This window comes from Rhinopithecus bieti, unplaced genomic scaffold, assembly GCF_001698545.2.
Source record: "Rhinopithecus bieti isolate Rb0 unplaced genomic scaffold, ASM169854v2 scaffold_18620, whole genome shotgun sequence".
NCBI lineage: Eukaryota > Metazoa > Chordata > Mammalia > Primates > Cercopithecidae > Rhinopithecus > Rhinopithecus bieti.
In genome coordinates this window covers 583504-600681 of record NW_016809631.1, presented here as the reverse complement: position 1 = coordinate 600681, position 17178 = coordinate 583504, and the positions used below count along the sequence as shown (strand labels likewise).

Below are 17178 nucleotides of genomic sequence, written 5' to 3'. Positions count from 1 at the left end.
AAAAAAAAAAAAAAAAAAAAAAAAAAAAAAACCCATAATAAATTAAATAAGGGATTTTTAATAGTCTTTGCTGCATTCTTAACAAAAAAGTTTTAATTAATAAAATATCCATTAATTATCAAAATGTATTGGAAAGATGTTCCCTTTGACCTCAGAAAACCAGGTACTACACACACATACATACTTGTATGTTTATTCCGGCCTGCTAAACTTCAGCCTAAAAGAATAGCTCTGGATGAAACTGAGACTTCTGATTTTGCTGAGCAGACTCCCCACGTCTGAGGAACGAAAAACATCCTGTATGAATGAAAACAGAGAGATCCTCCTCCATCCTCCCCACAAAAGAATGCAGCTGTTCCTTTAAATCAAAGTCCAGTTGCCAGGCGTGGTGGCTCACGCCTGTTCCCAGCACTTTGGGAGGCCGAGGCGGGTGGATCACCTGAGGTCAGGAGTTTGAGACCAGCCTGGCCAACATGGCGAAACCCTGTCTCTACTAAAAATACAAAAAAATTAGCTGGGCATAGTGGCAGGCGCCTGTAACCCCAGATACTCGGGAGGCTGAGACAGGAGAATCGTTTGAACTCAGGAGGTGGAGGTTGCAGTAAGCCGAGATGGCGCCACTGCACTCCAGTCTGGGGATAGAACAAAACTCTGTCTCCAAAATAAAAATAAATAAATAAAAATTAAAAAATAAATCAAAGTCCAATATTTAAGAACATGTTTCAAGGGGCACCAAATTATTAACCGGCTCAGAGCACCCAACTTTTAACCCGCAAGAGTTTCCACGTGTCTCAGGCTGGCAGAGCACGCAACGACAAGTCATGTCAATCCCCTCCTGCAAAACAGTGCGCTCAAATCCTCTGCCAGAACCGCGTGCCCTAGCCTAAGAATCACCCGTCTTGGCAAAGGGCTGAGGAGGCAAAAGCCTGAGGAGACAGAGCTGCTACCTGACTTTCTCCGTGGCTCCTCCCGCTCTCGGCTTTGAAGATGGACTTGGGCTTCCGGGACTTGAAGTTGCCCATGCTGGGTCGCAATACACTGTCCACCAGCACGGTCTGCTCTACATTCTGCTGCTGCAGCTCCCAGGAGGGTGGTGCGTGCTCCTCTACCAGAGCCCCTGCGTCGGGGTAGTTCTCTTTATTGTTTTCATCTCTAAAACAGGAAAGACCCAATTTAGAAAGCACTTTAAAAAAGATGAATAAACTGCTGCAGGAAAGAGGGCTGGAGATATTCATTGCTGCTGTATTTATAGGATAGATACCTCGCAAAATTTTTAGCCTACACTTAGACAATTTTGCATGAACAAGAACTTAAAAGAAATGTGAATTTCACTCTATATCACTTCACCTTCCCTTCTGATCTTTGTCAATGGATACATACTTTGTGTAGTTGTAACTATATACATATCATTATTTTTTTTTTAATTTTTGCTTTAAGAAACTTTCACATATATCATATTTTCTTCTCACAACAATAATGTGACATATTCAGGTGAGATATCGTCATCTCTACTTTATAGATGAAGACTCTAAGAGATTAAATCACATGCCTAATGGAAGGACTAATCCACATAGACCCAGAGGCCTCATGTGGGTCTCCAGACTCACACCTATGTTCTTGGTTCAAGGCATCACGCTTCCTCTTCAATGGCAATGTCAGTTTATAATCATCCCCCTAAAACTTTCAGAGGTACTTAGAAATTTAACAGGATCTCTTTTGATAGGCTACCTGTTGCCTGCGTAAAATATAACGCATGGGCCAAATTTTACCCAACCAGATCCTCTGAACAATGCCCTGAATGCAAAGTCAAACATCCCAATGTCCAGGTTCTGGTTCTGAAGAAGATGGAAGAGGGTGGTGTTATCTCCATATATTCAGGGCTGGGATGGCACTTCTGTTCGTTCAACAATCAAATTCTGTACAATATCCTACCCCCCTCCAGTTTCAATTTTCTCAAAAATACTGACATAACATTCTTATTTGAAGCCATTCTTCCCACTTAAATCTAGATGCATTTTATTTTTCATTCTGCTAAGTATCAAGCAAATACCACAGACATAACCAGAAGGGACCTTCTCTATGTAATCAATATCATTAACCTTAATCTACCACAATCACTGTCACTAGAACATGAAATGCATGAGGAGTGGCCACTTCCTCCAGGTGTTGTTTTTCCCTCATGCTCCCTTACCAAAAGCACCCATAAAACAGCATTTGCAAAGTCACCTGGAAAGCAATTCCTAGCTGCTCAAGGACACATAAAGCCAAGAGGCAAGACCAGCAAAGAAGGAATGCCCACCATTCAAGACACATTTTTACAAATAAAAGGCAGATTAAGTTCACTGAGCTGGAACTCATCCTCCCTGAGGATGTAGTCTTTGGGAAAAGAGCAAAGCAAATATCAAGATAGGTGGTCTGGAACATGACCAGGGTGCAGTTGGACAAGGTATAAAAATAAAACTGTGTGAAATAGTTAAACTTGAATCCAGGACAAACGTAGTGCTATCTGGTAAAGGAGAACCCAACAATTAAAATAATTATTCAATGTTAGTAACTCAAAAACAAATCAATGCCAATAACACTGGTTAATATTCCTGCTGTGAGATCATTTACAATTAAAAAAATTCTAAGTCACTAACAGATTTGGAAATTAATATCAAACCATGAACTGGAAACTACGCTAGTTCATTTGAAGTACATTTTTCTCACTAGAAACCCATCCACTCCATGATCCTGCATGAGAAACAAAAGAAAGAACAGCTGCCTTTACAGTTACCTAAATGCTCTCATTCGAGTAGGATTATAGAACACTCAAGAAAAAAAAAAAAAAAAAAAAAAATAGCTTTCCAAATCTAAAATGACTTTTTTGATAGACTCATTCCCAAAATAATACCTGAACTTTGCTTTTATATCATGTTTTCAAGTCACCCAAAATTTAGAAATGTAATTTTATTTACTTCCTTGACTTGGAAAGCCAGGAAAGGGGAGAGGGGGCCAAAAGCATCTTTCTTGCACTACACAAATGTAAAACCTGGTTACAAAAGTCATATTTAGAAACATATTTTCTCACATATTACTGGTTCCTCAGGATCCCCAAAACAGAAAAGTACAGGTTGTGTAATTTATGCCACTACTTATTGGAATAAATCATGACTGAGAATAAGCATGGTGTCCTGAAAAACGTCAGCGTCTGAAAGATCCTCCCACTTATTAGTTGTGTGGCCTGGGCAACATCACTTCACCTCCATGATCCTCTTTCATAAAATAGATGTAATATCTGCTTAACAGAGATAATACAGTCTCTTTGAAATGCCTACCACAGAAAGCTGACCCAAGGCTGCAACCCAATAAATGAAAGCTATTGTTACTCTCAGGCAGGGCCTTAGCCATGTGGTTATTTGCAAAGGAAAAAAAAAAAGAGAGAGAGAGTTCTTTTTGGTTTCTCTGATGCCTCCAAGATAATTCTGAACTCCTTAGCAAGGAACGCAAACCCAAGGAAATCTGTTCTTTGTTTACCGTTAGAGCTTCACGTCTTATCTTACCTCTTACTTCCTCACTCCACTAGGTTCCCAGGGTTCCTACTATCCTGAACCACTTGCTGTTTCTGCAACTCGAACAATTCTCTCTACCCTCTGTTGGCTTTCCAGTAAGCTGCTCCTTTTGCTTGGTGGCATCCTCTTTTTCTTAGCCTTGGACCTCACCAAAAATAATAATGCTAATAATAACAATAATAAATAAAAATTCATATGCCTTGTATAATTTTCTTCAGGAATCAGTCCAAGAAAGCTCTCTGGGCTGTTTGATTCTTCTAAGTAAATCCACTATTTACCTCTAGTATAGTAGTACTTAATGCACTGTAGCATCCACATCTATATTTTTGCCTATCTCCTCTAGCAAACTGAATTCTTAGGAGCAACATTCGTTTGTCTTTCTTCATCCCAAATCTTAACTGGCTCCTGGCACACAAAATTGGCCTTCAATAAATATTTGTTATCCAGTAAGTGGACTTTAAAGTCAGAGAGAACTGGGTCTAATTCTGCCTCATAGTGCTATGTTATCTTGGATGAGTTATCATTCCTAAGTGTCAGTTTCTCCAGCTACAGGATGAGAACAGAAATATCAACTTCTTTTCAGTTTAGATCATATAATAAAATGTAGATGAAAGTATTGGAACAAAGTAAATGGAGAAGAAATGATTAGCAGTGAAGGTTTTGCCACGATACTATAAGCCCTTGATGACAAAGACAATACTACAGACACTCAATAACATGAGCCTCTTCCTTTAGGGTGTGTGGTAAGAATATTGAGATAGGCTAATGAATACTCAGTTCAATAGGCATTTATCAAGTGTTCCCAAATGTAAGGTACTGTCCTGATTGCTAAGAGGGTGATATCCAAAAGTGGAAAAGACAAAAATTTGTCAAGAGGTAAAAATCTAGTAGAGGAGAGGAGACATGAGAACAAATAATTGGAATTCAAAGAAGAGACTAGAATTCAAAGGAAAGCCACTGTAACTCGATGGTTTCTGTCTCTTACAAATATGAACCAAGCAATGGTGGCTTTTACCTGAGACTGGAGCAATCAGTCTCGTCTTCATGTAGAGAGACTGGATCTTCGTCACACCTGGAGAGAGAGAAGAAAAATCACATCAGATCCAACTGTCTGCTATAGCAGTAGCAGCAATAATCTAGAATTGTCTCAAGATTACCATGGAAAACTAAAAGATGAAACACTCCTCATCATTCTCTCCCAAATAAGTTCTGATTACTATGTCTCCCAGTTTATGAAACCAATGTTGTCACATCGTGTGATCTTAAAAGCTCAGAGCCAGAGGTGACTCTCTTTTTGCCTCCACTGTCCTGTGTTACCTAAACTAACAAGATCTTAGCAATGACCTAAGTGTTCACAGCACTTGAGGGGACATTGGACACCAAGACTGGGAGCCTGTTGATGGCTCAAAAGAGATTCCACTATATGCCTCTTTGCATTTTTTTCTGCTTCAGGCAGTCCCAAACTAAACCAGCCTCCATTTAGTTTACTCTATTGGTCTCAGATTTTCTTGATCTTGTGAAAAGGAAGGGGTTCCTTTTCATAAAACTTCTGGATTAACTTTATGAACAGTTCTTGGCTCTTCCATATTGAAAAATCTCCAGTGCTCCATCCTGCCTAGGGGAACCTGGAGTAGGAACATCCTCTCACTCTAGTGTAGGATGAAGCCTTTGTTCCTGTTCCCAACCATTCCCACCCAGCCCCATTCAAGCCTGGAATACTTTTTCCATCTTCAATTCCTACTCATCCTTCACTGCCAAAGTCAGGTTTCCCCAGCTCTGTACCTTCCCAGCCAAGCTCACCCATGTGCCATGTTCTCAATCATGTGCTATGATGGTTAATATTGAGTGTTAATTTGATCGAAGGATGCAAAGTATCGTTCCTGGGTGTGTCTGTGAGGGTGTTGGCAAAGGAGATTAACATTTGAGTCAGTGGACCGGGAGAGGCAGACCCACCCTCAATCTGGGTGGGCACCATCTAATCAGCTGCCAGTGCGGCTAGAATAAAGCAGACAGAAGAAGGTGGAAAGAACAGACTTGCTAGCCTTTTGGCCTTCATCTTCCTCATGTACTGGATGCTTCCAGCCCTTGAACATCAGACTCTAAGTTCTTCAGCTTTTGGACTCTTGGACTTAAGTCCAAGACCAGTGGTTTGCCAGGGGCTCTTGGGCCTTCTGCCACAGACTGAAGGCTGCACTGTTGGCTTCCCTACTTTTGAGGTTTTGGCACTCAAACTAGCTTCCTCTATCCTCAGTTTGCAAACGGACTATTGTAGGATTTCACCTTGTGATCATGTGAGTCAATTTTCCTACTAAACTCCCCTTCAAACACACACGTATTCTATTAATTCTATCTCTTTAGAGAACCCTGACTAATACATGTGCCAAGTTCCTACTTTAACCTTAATTCATAAACATTTACTCTTCATTCCGAGGTTTTAGTAAACAACTATATCTCACCACACATCACTTTGTAATCCTTTGCACCACTGAGATCTTTTTGATTAGTTATTAATTCCATGAGTAGAAATAACTATAATTTCTTTTCCTAGATATATTGCCACAGTGCCAGAGTACCCCAGAGACACTCAAAAATTCTTGAATTGAAATATTAACTTTGTTCCCTAAGAGGTCTGGTCTCTGAAATAATTTAACCAGCATTTATTTACTGAATCCAGGCACTGCATTAGACATTGGAACTGTGCTTCGCAAACTCTCAGGGTTTAGGACAGACCGGTTTGTTTTTTATTTCCACACCACTGTGGACAGACACTTTGGTAAAAATGTCACAGCAATGCCAAATTCCTATTAAAGTTATAAGATACTTACTCCCTATTTCTGTTTTATTTTCTTGTCTCAGACATGCTTTAAACAATTTGGAGACTCACAATTTGTGTAGCACTGCTTCTAAAGGACACAAAATTTGAAAAAGATCTGAACCCTGCCCTAAGAAATTCACAATGTAATGAGTAGACAAAAATAAAGCAAATAAATACCTGCATACATAAATATAACCATAATATAGTGTTTATACTATATTAAATAATTTAACATTTAAAAATATTCTTTACTGGCAATGGTGTATAATTAACCCACAAAAGGAATCCAGTCCTCGTCCCTTAAAACCTTTAATTTATAGTTTCGTAGTGAGTTAAACAAAGGCCACCCACAGACTCTAACCCTTTCTACCTACTGAAATATTTTGTTACCTCTGGCAATTAAAAAAATTGGTTGCCTTGGTGCAGTGTCTCACATCTGTAATCCCAGAACTCTGGGAGGCCAAGGTGGGCCTGAGTTGGAAGTTCAAGACCCGCCTGGCTAACATGGTGAAACCCCATCTCTACTAAAAATACAAAAATTAGCTGGGCGTGGTGGCACACATCTGTAGTCTCAGCTACTCAGGAGGCTGAGGCACAAGAATCACCTGAAATTGGGAGATGGAGGCTGTAGTGAGCCGGGATCACATCACTGCACTCTAGCCTGGGCAACAGAGCGAGACTCTGTCTGGGAAAAAAAAAAAAAGCTACTTTTAATAGAATAAACCAACCTTCCTTACTTTCTTGCCAATAGTCCACTCTGTCCATCTCATGGAAAACAAATCCCCAAGTATTGCTTTGTTCTCCTTCATTAGCAGCATTCAGCTAATAGATCACCTAGGCTTTGAAATGTGGATAAAAATGTTTTTCAATAGCAAAGTAGCAAAATCAATGAAGAACAAAAATCTAGAATTGTTGCTTTCAAAGATCTAGGGCTTAAGCAGAGCACTTTGGAGCTTCAGTTCTGGAGCTCCACAATACCTATTGTTTGGGGATTTGGCAAGAACCTATTTTTTTCTCCCTCATTTGATTTATTAATCTTTCTCCTCAAAGTACAATCAGTTAAAAATGGAAACTTGGCACCAGAACATACAAAGTTAGAGAAGATTCTGAAGTATAAAGCTGGAGCTGATTAGTTGATCCAACATTCATGTCTACTAAACAACTCCAGTTGCCACTCAAAGAACACAATTCCAAGCTCACAGATAGAGCAACTGAAATAGAGCTACCTCCTGGCTTAGATGGCACATGTTTACAACCTCTTTTAGTTCATTTGAGTTTTCATGTGCCTTGCTAAAGACCATCAACTTCTATTCAATTAACAAATCATTTGGGTCCTTTCCCTAAAACCCCTTATTTCTTTGTGAAATGCTCAGGGTTGCTACTGTTTTCCTATTTGAACTTTTGCCCCTCAATCAACTACAAACAAGAAAAAGTTGTGAAGTATTTCACAGCTCACCTGCTCTTTCATATAATCTCAATTCAGCCTGAGAATGTTCCGAGGTAGAAATTACCTTTGCATCTGGGCTAAGTTGTAAGTCAAGATCCCAAGGCCTAAATCAGTGAAGCCTGGATTGTTTCTTCTTCACCACATTAAGCCCAAAAAGCAAGAACCAAATAATCTCTTCAGTCTATGTGCCAGAGGCTCACAAGAGACAGGGCATGCCATTTCTTAGAAAAATGCTGGTGAAAGAAGTGCCCACAAGAAGTTCTCTTTGCTGCCTAAAACAGAAGAGAGGACTCAGACTGAGAGTTAGATAAAATGTAGTTGCGCTATAAAGATATTTACACTTGCCCTGTAGTACCATGTTCCCTGAAGGCAAAGTTGCAGAGGTACAGCCTCCTGTGGGGTTTCTCAAAATGTGGCCCCCGAACCACTTGCATTAGCACTACCTGAAGTACCTGGTCAAAACAGAAGTCTCCAGCCCCACTACATCAACTCTCTGAGGGCAGAGCCCAGGAATGTGGATTTTTAAAAGACACTGCCTACCTATAGAACTGCTATGTTTCTAAACAACGCTGACCTAAAGGTTTCCAAACCCCAAACCAGCACTGTCCTGGCACCAATGCAATCACCCATTCTGGGTTCCCACTTTGAGATAAAGCCTTGGAGACTGCAATTTTCACAAGCGCCAGTCCTCTTCCCCAGTTCATATTGATGATCATTTAGCTTTGAGAACCACTGGTTTGAATGATAACTAATCAGAATTATTGCAGGCTTCATTTAAAATAGCAAGTTAGCCAGGGCAACGTCACAATCGACCATGGGAAAATATTAGATGAAAAGGTGCCACAGATAGGAAAGAAAAGGCCAAGGCCATTGTGACAAAAACATTGGGGTGGAAAAAGAAATTGAATTTGTCCAGAGCTGCATAGATAGTGCCATGCCTAGGAAAAACCAAGAAGAAAATAAAATCTGTCCTTGAGTCCCTCCCAATTTCCCTTTCCCCTTGACTCTTCTAAGACTCCCAGCTGGCCAAGCATAACCATAACCATAACCATAACAGATTAGAAAATAGGTTATGTAAAATAATTCATATGAAAGTATTCATGACAATTTGAATCCACTTCCCAAGGGCACAAACCTTTGAATTTCCATTTTAATAAGGGTCACTACCAGAGGCCTTCATCCAAAGAAATCATCTCTAGGTGAAATTTCAGGCATCGAAGAAAATAAGTAGGTGTGAGTAGAAGGATGTAGGAATAGGGTGGGGACAGGAGGCAGACGAGCTTTTCTTGTATCCAAAGCATAGAGGGGAGAAAATTCCCTCCTCTGTATAGGCCAAGACCACACCCAAACATTTCCTGGGCACCTGCTATGTCTGTGTCTCAGGATATAGCACCTTGGTCCTGAGGGCTATGGGGTCATGCCCAGAGAAGCACGGAATATGGGTCATATTACTGAGGGGAGGGGAAAATGTTATTGTGGACAATGACTAGTTTTAAACAATCCTAGTCAATGATGTGTTACACCTATGAAGCTTTTGGTATATTTTCAATAGGCTCCTTAGATTTTTATATTAGCTAGATGGCATACCAATTATCTCTCAGTGCCTTTTAAAATAAATCACTGTCACTCCTCTGAAAGTAAAAACATGATCTTATGCAATCAGAACTCCTTGGGGAGTGTCCAAAGACAAGGCACCAGGCTCTCCCCAGCATTTAACCACAAAACCTCTACAGAAAAAAAAAAAAAAAGAGTCCATGTGAAATCTGGAGCTAAGTGTCTCCATTTTGAACCTGCCATACCTGTGGCTGACCGAGGATTTGGCCACACCGGGCTCCTGAGAATCGGGGCCAGAAAGCACTTAGTGCTTGAAGCACAGCAAAGGGAGGAGAGCAGTACCTGTGCACCTGGAGCAGGAAGTCCAGGCCTCATCTTTGGCCTGCAGATGCACACTTTGGCACACCTCTCTCCCCTTCTCTCAGGCCTTTAGAAGAGCAACATTGCAGCACAGGTTACCAAGCAATCTTATAAACAGAATGTGGGTCCAAATGAGTATTTTACATTGCTTCTTCTAAAGTCAACCCTGTTTTTTTTTTTTTTAAGTGAGTCCACTTAAGGGCTCAAAACTGGATACTAAAGGAGCAGCACAGTGAAAGAGAGAAACAAAAGAATGTGGAAAACAAGAGGGCCTAGGAAGCACTGCAAACCTTACCCCTCCCTCACCAAGTCATTGTGATAGTGGCAGGACTTGGAAGCCAAAAGATACCTATTTCTACATTTATTTGCTTTTTAGGTAATTTTAGCAAACAGTTCCCCAGTTAGTTAGGCCTTCTATATCAAATTCATAGCATTTTTAAAACGTAGTTGAAGATACAACTTTACTTGTAGTTGAAGATGCCTTTTTCCTGAAAAGCTGTTTAGAGTGGCTTCCACAAAGGTCCCAGAAGTAAATATCATGAATTAGCCTAGAGAAAGAATGCTAGATGAAGTATATATATATATAAATTACATACAGTATTAGCAAAATACACTATCTGTTAATTTTTAACAAATATAGTATAATATTAGGAAAACATTTAAGGATGGCAAAAATTAAAACTATAACATATAAATATCTTTAAAAAAAATCACTGTGCTTGCTGGCACACTCCTTCATTCACACTCCTTCATTCTGGGTTTAAAGGGTGTTAGTTGCCCTAATCAACAGCTTTAACCATAGGACCAGGTGTCTCATTCGTCCTACAGCCGCATCTCTAGAGTCAGAAGACAAAAATGACAAAGGGCATGCACAAAAAGTTTACTCTGATATGCCTTAAAAATCTGTAGACAAGAGAGGGCCAAGATAAGTTTAGCCTGTTTACCACATGCTGGAATTCAACTCATTTCGCATCTATCTCTTATTGCTGTAAATGTATATAGTGTGCACTCCATGAAAACTGACACCAATGTTGGCAAAATACAACAAAGCTTCCTAACACGTCAAATGGATTTTTAAAAATCTGAGCTCCAAGAACACATATCTTGGAGCACTGAGCTCCTGCAAGCAATCAACTGGTTTTAATTTCTCTCCCGAAGCTGCTAAAATGCTGGTTTCAACCTGTAAAGATGTCTGGGCCCCATCAGTCAGCACGTCTCGCGGTCTTCACAGCCCCAGATTCCGGGAGACAATGCATCTAAAACGAATAGCGGCTGGGAACGGTGGAGGATACCTTCACGATAGTTGCTTCCAGAGAAAGGCATGCAAGTCTGATTTTAATGGTGAGAATCACTTACTCTGTTACAGCGGTGCTGCTGAAGGAATTATCCTGAAGGCTGAAACAGAAACAAGAAAACATCAGCCAAGTCTGGCCCGGGAGCCGTCTCCCTGAGTGCTCTCCGGGAGTTAGAGCATACACACAAACATGGCATTGCAAGGCAAGTCTCCGGGCTCGCCCGGCACGCTCGCTCTACCTTGGGCTGCTGTCTGCACATGCTCGTAACGACACCCCCAGCAGGGGCCCAGTGGCACGGGCGAACCACAAAGCCCGGCAGCCCGCGAGGCTGCGGGGACAGAGCTGGGCGGGGCGCGGCGGCGGGGCTGGGACCCCGGGATCCAGTGAGGAGCACCTGGAGAGTTACCTCACGACCCCGACCTCGCCAGCCCAGGCGCCGCATTTGATCTTGGGCTGTTTGTGCCAGCCACCCCCGAGGCTGGCAATGAGAATGCCTCAGTGTTTCTGCCGAAGTGCTGAAATACCCAGGAGACTTGCTTTCTTCCACACGTCTCCTACCAATTTTACAGAGCTCACCCCAACCCCCCACACTCCCACCCCACCCCCAGGGATGGAGGCTCGCAGAGATTCATCCATCGTTCAGAAAAGTCAGGAGAGAACAAGAAGGGGAGGGGACATTGCGGCTGTTTGGTGTTTTATTTTGTGTGTATGTTGTTTTTTGTTGCCTAGGAAAAAGAATAGGCTCTGAAGCAAGGCTGGCTGCATCACACCTGATCTGTCTAGAGCGCTCTTATTTCAGTCCCAGAGAGGAAGTGCCCAGCCCCGGACTACAGAGCTGTGAATGAACCCACGCAGGGCGAGTGGAGAATTTATTCCAGGGGTTAGCTGGTGATTAGGACACCGTGCAAGGGGTGGGGCTTGCTACGCCCAGGGCAGCCCGCTTGAGCTCGGCTTCCTAGCTAGCACCTTTACAAAGGATGGAGAGACGGAATCCACAAACGCTATCCCTTTGCATAAAGGCAACCCTGTTAGGGAAAGGAAGGACTGTCAGTCCCCCCACTGGCTTCATTCCCTTGTGAATATTTGTCCTGCCCTCTTTGTATTGTTCATTTCTCCTGCCATATTGACCTGGATATGGGATGTAGCATCTACTAAAGATTCTTATTTGAATTTGAATTATTTTTTTGAATTTTGAACTAAGATTCCTATCCCCCCCCTTTTAATTTTTCTACTCCCAGAAGCAAGTGGGATAGTGGTTTTAGTCCAAACCTATAAAAGTTGAAGAGTTAACATAACAACAACAACAAAACTCATAATTTTCTAATTGGGTAATTAGAAAATTTACCAAAACTTGGAAATAATGGGGAAGAGCATGACCTTTCAATGTCAAACCGAGACCTCGGTTAACAGGTCCACCCAGGGGCTAGTTAATTCTCTAGTTGTGTTTGGCTTTGCTCTTCACTATTGATTAGATTCCAGCCACAGTGAAGTTACGTGGTAACTTGCACACTTTATTCAGCCTGTCCAGAGGAAAAGATAACTGCAGCGTTTATGATTTTATTGCACTATAGGAAGATGACCAATTTTGCATCTAACCAATCATTTTGCATCTAACCAATCATTTTGCATCTAACCAAACTTTCTTTCTAAATACCTGTAAATACACAGATCCTCAAAATGCTGTTGAAACCACCTTCTTCATCTTACAGTTTTCCCCGTTAATAAGTGAATAGATCTCTGCTGCCTGTCTATGTTTGTATGAGAGTTGTATTTTAACGTTTTAAATTTATACCTTGAAAATAAAATTGAGTTTTCAAAGAAAAACAGGTTTCATTAAGGTTCTTTGCAACTTTGCTTTCCTCTCTCCAAATATTTTTTAAATCTGCTGAATAAAAACCTAATATGGTCTTAGCCTGAATTCTATGGACTAAAATAAGTTAAGAAATATTAATCCTTTGTATGTATAACTATACAGTACATATATGTTCTGAAGCAACCTACTATTTCATTTGAGCTAGGTTCAGGAGTAAGAGACATGGCTGCTTCACTGTATTCATTATTTAGCCATTTCACAGTGAGATCTGTTCTTTGTTTATTCAGACTGATGTAGGTAAATCTATATTCAGCCTTCTTGGTTTCATAGATTACATGGTTGTTAATTTCCACAAATCCCTTGTACTCATTGACTATGATGCTTATTCCAAGTGTTCCAGTGTAGAGAAAGATCACACTTTTCTCCTGTAAATATTCCCAGTGATCCACTCATAATGGAAATGTTCAATGCTTTTAATTTGAAATAGGACTTGAACATTTAATTAAGAACAACCTTAATTAAATGGTTGATTTTCTTATATACTGCCAAATACTATTTTTTTTTCATTCTATGAAATGAAGTGGGCCCTTTGAAAATAAAAGGAAATAACAAATGTACCCAATAAATGCAAGTGTTCAATAATGTCCAAGGAAAAGAAATAAGAATTCTCAGCAACTTGTGAATAGTAAGGACCAAAATTAGGTTTTAGGCAATACTCACCTACAATGAAAACAACTGGTTGATACGGTTGATTATAGATAAAAACAAAAACATCCCTGAAAAAAATTATTAGGCAGTATACAAGAAAATCAACCATTTTAATTTTTACTTCTCAACTAGTTCTTATGGAATTTGTTTTCATCTTAAATCAGGTTTAGAAATTGTCTTTATAAGTGGCTTTTTAACTGGCTTTTATGATGTTTTGTACTGTTCAACTTGGAATAGGACAATACTGATAAATATCATACAACACATGATTATTTTGGAGACCCTCAGCTTTACTAAAGAGCAATTCCAGGAGGGTTTGAAAAGCGGAGCAGAAAAATTAATATTGAGTTTATGAAGAAGTAAGTTCTAGGCCATATTTCCCAAGTGGCAGTGAAATTCTAGTCTCCAGGAAATCCAGGAAAATGTTGTAAAAGTTACATGGTCAAAAATAAGTTTTGGAAAAGATGCATATTATAAATTCACAATGCACATTAGGCAGCAAACAAAAGTTTTCCATCTGTTTTTAACCAGTGTTCCTCAAATTCATTGAAGACCAAAATAATTTTTTGTTAAATATATCATCAATGAACATCATGTATATAACTAGGAATTTTCAGAAAATAACTCCTGAGTATATCAGGAAAAAAATGCAAAGAGAATTAAGTGGTGTATTTATTGAACAAATGAATGAATGAACAAATGATTCTACATGCTTATCACTATCCCATAGTTATGAATAAGACACAGTCCCTGACATCATAACATTTTTAATATAAATATGTTACATATTTATATATGGAAAGTACATAATGTATATGTACAATTCTATTTTATACAATATAAGTAAAATAAAGGGAAAATGAAGATGCTAGATTTGAATATGGTTAACTCACTTACATGTTAAAGTGCTCAATTTTAACTGCTGATTTTTCTATCAGTGCTCTTAAGACCAATATCTGAATATCAGATCTAATACCAATAGTTTATTTTAGTTGTAAAATTGTTAATTCTAATGTATTGACTTGACTACATGCAAAATATAAAGCAACAGTGTAGAGTTCAAGAAAGTTCCAGATTTGCCAAGACTCAAGACCCACCACTTACTAAGAGTTTAAACACGAACAACCTCTTTTGCCTCAATTTTCTCCTGTGTAAAGCAGAGAAAATAATGACCTATTTTATGGTTCTTATGAAGATTAAATTAAATGACATGCCTGACAAATTTTAAAAATAGTAAATAAATGCTGCTAGTTATCCTTATTTTCACTGGTATTATTATAATAAATAAGAATATATAAACAAAGTTTGAGGTAAGATGAACAATGCTACTGTGCTTGAATAGTAGGTTTACAGATGATATTTTCTTTCTAATTCCTATGATGGCACAGTGTTTACATAGCTTTTTTATTAAGAATAATAAAATTTAAAACTTTACTAAATGCGGATGGGCTGCTCCGGATGAAATTGGCTTCATCCAGATTGACTTTGTGCTCAGTTTACAACTCTTCGATTTAAAATACTTGTGCATCCCTGGAGGAACAGACAATTCTGAGAAATCACTTTCTGCAAGATGCTGGGGCAAGAAGCCAGAATCTTTACAATGCCAGGAAATCAACAGAGGCCTACTCTATTGGCCTGGACAGAGTGACTTGTAGCTTCCTGTCAGTACCCTTGGGAATGACCAGGCTTCCTTGTGAAAGAGAGGACTCTTGCCTGAAAAGATAATTTTTTTTCCACAAAAAAAGAAAAAAAAAAAAACTTCTTCCTGATTCCCTATCCCCTAATCTATTTCTTCACCAGCTCCAATGAGGACAGCATAGCAAGAGTCCTCATTATCTGAGTGGTCAGTAACTGAGCTCTTGAAGATTCAAAGGTGCCCAGGGAAGCAGAGTTGTGATACCAAAATCATGTACCAGTGACAGACTGTTTATGATATTGGTCTTCATCCAAACATCCGTCTCTAATTAATGCTAGTGTACATCAAGTCCATCTTTGGCAATCTCTCTCTGATTCATCTGACAATAAAATGCAGATGCAATATAAATTGATTGATAAGTGAAATTTCAATTTTTTACAAAAGAGTCAGGATTTCATGAAGCCAGTGGAAGTGATATTGCAGAACGGCTTGAATCACATTCAAAACCAGTGACAAGTGAGGTTTTGGTAGTAACAACCAAAGAATAAAAAATTGACAAGGATGCTGACATGCCAATTCCAAATGGAATTAGTCAACTATCAAAGGATTAGGAGTGGTCCTTGGAAAAATTTATGGAGCCCTTAATTAATTTTGTAATTTCCTTTTTTTATAATAATGTAATGAGTATCAAATGTGATGTGAAGATTATCACTTTGAGCTATTATTTTTTTTGAGAAAAATATGTATAACCCCTCCAATGGGTAAAATTTAGTCTCTATAATTTCTAAGAATTGGTTCACTATTTGAATTATACCCAGAATATAAAATAGTAATATTTTTATAAATTCCTTACCATTTACCATGGTCTCTCAGGCCCTATGTGCTCAGGCCCTGGAGACAACTGAACTTATGTCCAAAACACTGGCCTCTCCCCTGTTATTATAACAGGTGCACCTGATCCTGCCTTAGGACTTTTGCACCTGCTGTTCCCTTTTCTGGGAACACCACCAGTAATATGCACAAATGTCCTCCCCTGGGGAAAACTTCCCTGACCACCCTCCCTAAATTAGTTTCTCCTATCACTCTATTCTGCTTTATTTTCTTCATAGGATCTGTCCCTACCATATATTTAATAGCTATTTCTCTGTTTGTTGTATACTTTCCCCCTCCACTACAATGTAAGCCAAGCTTGTGCAACCTGGGGTCCAGGACTGCTCTGAATGCATTCCAACACAAATTGGTAGACTTTCTTAAAACACTGAGTTTTTTGGTTTTTTTTTGTTTTTTTTTTTTTTTTGTCATTTTTTAGTCATTAGCTATCATTAGTGTTAGTGTATTTTATTTGTGGCCCAACACAATTCTTCTTCCAATGTGACCCAGGGAAGCCAAAAGATTGGACAGCCCTGGTTAAGCTCTTTGAGTAAAAAGACTTTTGGGTCTCATCCACTACTATAATCCCATGGTCAACAATAGTGTCTACCAAGGTAGCTATGCAATAAATATTTGTGGAATAAAATTAATGAGTGAATATTTAGTTTCATTTTCAAGATATTTCATTCACCCCCTTTTTCTGTTTCTATTAACTAGGAAATGTTAGCTCCTGATTAAGGGACTCATTTTAAGTGAGGTTTTTCCAAGACAAGTTACCTTTAGGTAATGTACTCCTGTATCAGACATTCCTTCCTTTCCTTTGCAGGGATAACAAATAGATCTCCTGCTGTTGTGCCAACCTGATTGATGATACTGGCTGCACAGAATGTTGTTTGTTTCTGAGGTGTGGTCCCAGTCTAGCCAGAAAGGGTACTGGGATTGACTGTTCAGCAGTGTTTGCAGTGGAAGCAGAATGTGGGCATGTTGATGGAATTGTCAACTTAGAACACCCTATTAAAAGAAAAAATTTTCTTGGGAAAAGCAGAATTGGTTGTCAACACCTTAGTTTGAATTAATTTTCAGATAATCAAATACATCCTTGCTACTGATGTGATTCTTCAGAACCTTG

At 39.4% G+C, this 17178-nt stretch overlaps 1 protein-coding gene across 9 annotated transcripts in view; it reads right to left on the bottom strand.

Annotated features, from left to right (window-relative positions):
* Positions 1–17178, bottom strand: part of FAM13C (family with sequence similarity 13 member C) — a 147008-nt gene that overhangs the window by 109850 nt on the left and 19980 nt on the right. For 4 of the 9 annotated variants that reach the window (XM_017889916.1, XM_017889917.1, XM_017889924.1 and 1 more), the window contains exons 1-3: positions 11084–11525; positions 4567–4623; positions 948–1152 (exon numbers count right to left, since the gene is read on the bottom strand). In XM_017889916.1, coding sequence (XP_017745405.1) covers positions 948–1152; positions 4567–4623; positions 11084–11145 — 324 coding nt within the window. In that variant the 5' untranslated portion in view covers positions 11146–11525. Of the gene's footprint in view, positions 1–947; positions 1153–4566; positions 4624–7877; positions 8034–10192; positions 10276–10907; positions 11005–11083; positions 11588–17178 lie in introns of those variants that run through there. The other 5 variants (XM_017889922.1, XM_017889920.1, XM_017889923.1 and 2 more) reach the window with 5 other exon arrangements.